This window comes from Penaeus vannamei, chromosome 23 (assembly GCF_042767895.1).
Source record: "Penaeus vannamei isolate JL-2024 chromosome 23, ASM4276789v1, whole genome shotgun sequence".
NCBI classification, from domain to species: Eukaryota; Metazoa; Arthropoda; class Malacostraca; order Decapoda; family Penaeidae; genus Penaeus; species Penaeus vannamei.
This window is the reverse complement of record NC_091571.1, coordinates 39,254,737-39,259,736: the sequence shown is the minus strand read 5'-3', so window position 1 is coordinate 39,259,736 and position 5,000 is coordinate 39,254,737. Positions and strand designations below refer to the sequence as shown.

At 36.2% G+C, this 5,000-nt stretch overlaps 1 protein-coding gene and 1 long non-coding RNA gene across 2 annotated transcripts in view; one reads left to right on the top strand and one right to left on the bottom strand.

Moving 5' to 3' along the window:
• Positions 1–1,169, bottom strand: part of LOC138865907 (uncharacterized) — a 35,300-nt gene extending 34,131 nt beyond the window's left edge. The window contains exons 1-2 of the long non-coding RNA XR_011399493.1: positions 1,041–1,169; positions 153–253 (exon numbers count right to left, since the gene is read on the bottom strand). This is a non-coding gene — a long non-coding RNA (uncharacterized lncRNA). The remainder of the gene's footprint in view (positions 1–152; positions 254–1,040) is intronic.
• A 1,155-nt stretch (positions 1,170–2,324) lies between these two features.
• LOC113818651 (ribosome assembly protein METTL17, mitochondrial) overlaps positions 2,325–5,000 on the top strand; it is a 13,898-nt gene continuing 11,222 nt past the window's right edge. Inside the window, exon 1 of the mRNA XM_027370839.2 lies at positions 2,325–2,472. Within this exon, the coding sequence (XP_027226640.1) occupies positions 2,428–2,472 (45 nt within the window). The 5' untranslated portion in view covers positions 2,325–2,427. The remainder of the gene's footprint in view (positions 2,473–5,000) is intronic.

The following is a 5,000-nucleotide window of genomic DNA, read 5'->3' as shown; positions in this document are numbered from 1 at the left end:
GAATAACAAGAATGAGAAATGTAAAAAAAAAAAAAAAAAAATAGATTCATAATAAATCAACCACACAGATGACCAGAACCACCGAAATCAGAACGGAAAATGGCGCTCCGTGTTATTACAAGGAGCGCTGGAAACTGACGGGAAAACCTAACTGTGTCAGATGAGAGAGAAGCAGCAGCTGGAAGCCCGGGAATTTCTCTTCAAAGAAGGTGTTGGAAATCAGACCGGTAGAAGGACTCGATTCCCCGGTTTCCTAGACGAATGAAAGAAAGAATTGTTGAAGGAGGGATAAATCTAACCTGATATATATATATATATATATATATATATATATATATATATATTTTTTTTTTTTTTTAGGAGAGAGCGAGAGAGAGAGAGAGAGAGAGAGAGAGAGAGAGAGAGAGAGAGAGAGAGAGAGAGAGAGAGAGAGAGAGAGAGAGAGAGAGAGAGAGAGAGAGAGAGAGTCATATATAGGCCTATGTGATTATACATGTGTATATACGTACAGACACACACACACACACACACACACACACACACACACACACACACACACACACACACACACATATATATATATATATATATATATATATATATATATATATATATATATATATATATGTAATGTAGCCAACATAACCATTTAAATTTTCAGTTGAAAATACCCTATCAACCTGGGGAAGAGGGCGGGGGGAGGGGATGCTCTACACTTTTTTAAAGCCCTCAACCTCATTAACAGAATTCCTGACAAGCAAAAATTGTTATATAAATAAATAAAAAATATAATAACTCCTTAACCTACCCGCAAACCCCATACTTGTTTACATTCTGATCTATATCATTTATGACTTTCTTCACCATAAATCATAAAGCTTGGGACATGCCATGGCGCAAAGGAACTTGACAAACAGATAAAAATATGAACTTATTTTACACTTTACACAAACTACCAACTACCAACGAACAGTACAGCACATGGCTACATTGAGAACTCCATCAGTTATCTAAGTTCTTGTACGAGAATGCATACTTACAGCTGGAATTTATCCACTTAACCCTGGAAATAGTAATTGCCAAGGTTTTTGAAGAGTTAATAGCTGCCATTAGCCAGAATTTCACGTAAAATCCTGGCTATAACACGGAAGCCTTTATCTATGCTACCACTGCACCAAAAAAATATCGTTACACTGGAAAATGTTTAAGTTTTCAGATAGCTTTTTTTTTTCTTCTTTCTTTCTTTCTTTCCTTTTTTGAGATACACTGACATGGTCATTAGTACTTTTATCAACAGCATTTAAAGGTTGAAAGGAAAATCGGGCCTTAGGCAAAAATAGAGATTAAGACAATGTATAAAAAAGTAATGCACTTGAAAATGAAAATCTAAACATCTGACTTAAATCACAAGGTTTGACTGATTCATTTTTGCTCAAGTGCTTTAGAACCATTCTCGATGCCTCTGCCTATATTTGAAATTGAATATGAAAAATGTTTGTAGTTTTGTAATTTGATTCAAATTGTTTTGTACGTCCGTATTCCTATTGTAAAGCTACCTTTAAAGAAAGGCTAGATCAGTAGCAACTCGAGGACGCGTCATGATGTCGTGGTTGTTTAATGAAAACATAACCATTAAAATCATTTTCCATCGTTTTTGAAAACTGAAGAGACCAAAATGATCGACCATATTCACAAAGCATTCGTAACTTTTGTGACGTCATCAAAATAAACCTCCCTTTTTTTTTCTTTCTTTTCTTTTCTTTTTTTTAAATCAGGCTCCATGACACCTCCGAGTTGCTACTGATCTAGCCTTTCCCACTACCTTTACTTCGGGATCTGCTCTTAAAATAATGATAAAACAAGTCAGTAGTTCTCTGTTTTATTATGTGGCTCCGGCCAATATAGAATAATCTCCATAGTCCCGTTCAGTGACTGGAATCTTATCAGTGTAATTGTGTCACTAGCTATAGGACAGGAACACTTTACGGAAGGATTCCAATTTATTGACATATGAGAGTTGATTTATAGGTAGGTACTGTTGGTGAAATAAAATTCAGTTTATTCCGACGTCAAACTGTTCATATCCCCCCCCCCCCCCCGAAAGAACCCCGTGGTCGGCCCCCAGTTTGGGCTCCTCTGAAATGCAGAAAATAAAAAGCATCTTTTTTTGTTTAAAATGACTGTTACTCACCACCCTCTATTTTAGATTATATTGGAGGTGTTCTGTAAAACTACCATAATGAAATGTATGGACAAATTAGCGACAAAAAAGTCATTTAGTGATCCCGTGAACAACTTTCAAAACATTCACACGTTACTCTTCATTTCTCACGTTATGTGGACGCCGGACGTGTCACGGACGAGCAGTATTCTGTTGAATTTAATTACTTTTCATTCTCCCACGATACTGGCATTACATTTTTTAGCATGCATTTAAGTAGAAGATTATTGCCGATTTGTGTGCATGTCCGGGTGAGTAAAATCGTACAACATAACAGCAACATATCACTAGCACTTATGTAGTCAAAGTTGGCCTTTTTTATTCAATTTGTTCAAGTAGAATGCAGTTTATTAGTTGTGAATTATGCTCTCCGTTCTGTAAATTAGTATGTGGAGACAGCAGTTGTTATCTAGCACTTCATTACTTGGTGGTGATTTAACTTACAGGCCATTATTCACGGATCACTGAAAGTTTGGAGTATTTTCGAGTCAATTTGGGTAGTATACAGTCAGTAAGAGGAACAATAAAGAATGAAAGCCACAGATGGTATGGTATAAATATTTGACTCTCCTTATAGTGGGTGTATAAATTACTAAGAGCAACGCACCGAGATAGAGGGAAATGGACACTGCTATCTTATAGAGTATAAGAAATAGAGCTAGAAGCAATTTAGTTTAAGCTTTAGTGGCCTCACATTTACTGGTAAGTGATGAAGATGTCCGCTGCATATCACCACGCAGACCATATCGAAAAACAGAGATAGGCTATACATCTTTGTCAGTATGCCAAAGGCCAGAAAACCTTTGCAAAATATATATTTGGTTTGATTGAGCATAGACATCCTTGTTTGACAACAATCACCAGGATGGCCTATGAGCTCTTATCTTGGGTTAATGTTGCTGTTAGCGATGTACAGAGATAGAGGGAAATGGATGTCAAAATCTTAAAGAGCATAAGAAATTGAGTCATTAACTGGTGCCGTGACCTTATACTTATCACAAAATGACATAAATGTTCACTGGATATCACTGTCCATAATGCCCTCACTGAGCAAGAATTCTTAATGTCCATTACCTATAAGTTGGCACGAAGTCCTAATAAAGGAAGGGGGGGGGTACAAGAGAGCAGGTAGGAGAGGTTAGGTTTGGGATTTTGGTTCACATAATACTCTGGTTTCAGGTCTTAGTCTGTATGTGTCCCTCTTGGTAGGAAATACCCTATCTTGTTTGAATATATATGGTGGATATATGTTGTCCAAGAGTGTTAATGATACATGGGCCATGCACAGTGCTTAATTCTTTGTGGGAGAATTTTTGTGAAACAACTTTGGGGTTGATTTCACTTTCTGCTGATTGCATTCTATTTTATCAGATTTTTTATGACAGGTGTAGATATATGAGAGTGTGCCATGTGTGCTTATGCATTTTATATATATATAATGCATTATCACTAAATGTTCTTTTGGATGTGCCTTATTTGTATCTTTTATCATTAATGGGTCTTCTATTATCTATACTTTATGTTGTATAACTATATCATTGCATATGTTCCCAATCATAATGTCTAGTCTCATGTATACAATTGTAATGTCGCAACAATGTCAGTTACATGTCAATACAATGAAGGCTTGTCAGATGCATTTTGGCTTCCACATGAGCAACATGGATATGCCTGATGATTGCTGTTAATGACCATAGCTGTTGATGCAGTAGGTGATCTTAGATAATTGGTCAATCTGTCAAGGGTACAAAAAGATTACCAGATCCCTGTTCTTTATCTGATGGTTGGTCAGACAGCCCCACAGGATGGCCTGATTTTTTTTTTTTTTTTTTGTTTTTGGGGGGGGGGGGTCAACATTTATCTGTATCTTATCCAAATGCCTGGATTTTACACGCAAGAAAATTTAAAGGCCCACAAATATCTGAAAGCATACAAGTTAGTACTCATTACTGTTTATAAGACTGGTTCATAGTCGTAAGCTTAAATTCTTACCTCCCGAACTTGTGAAATTCATTCTTGCTCGCTCTTTGCCTTCTTTGCCTGGTTTTTCAAAAAGTTGCTCAAAACGGGTTTTATATATATTTTTCAGACATAACCAGACTTTTCTAAAACATTAAATTTACATTCCCATGCAATTATTATCATAAGTCTCGTTTAATTAATTAGATACCTTGGAAAGATTGAAGCAAATATCCTGAAATTGATAGGGCAGTGTAGCAATCATTAGATTGACTATCTTCTTGTTTGTAGGGACATCTACACAGAGTTGGAGGGCAGGACTAGCTGTTGCTAGTTGCTGTTACCTTTCTTAAAAAAAATAGCCAACACCTGTTTTCCTGTGTTTTGCCAAATGCCCCTCATACATTTGTGTTGATGCAAGTCCTACTGCCTATTTTTTCATATTAGATGAAGACTCTTCTCTTACAAAATCTGGACTGCAAGAACTTGTTGATGCTTTACCTGCAAAAAGTAATGCTTTTAGATCCAGTGAAATTAAATAAAGGCTTTATATTGCTTACCCTGTCTTATTGGCTTGTCCTTGGCAGAATTCTTGATGGCATTGTCACTACCAAAAGTATTTGCAAAATCTATGGTGACATTTATTGTTGCAATATCAGAGAGTTTTAAAATGAAATTAGATTGAGACTTAAAGTGAAAGAAAATCCCCATTTGTAGCCAGTCAGTCACCCACAAAATCTTCCTCTACCTAAGCTTAGGCCTAACCATGGGGAAATACATCCGCTATGAAGAATTATGATGGTATAACATAACAGTTTGA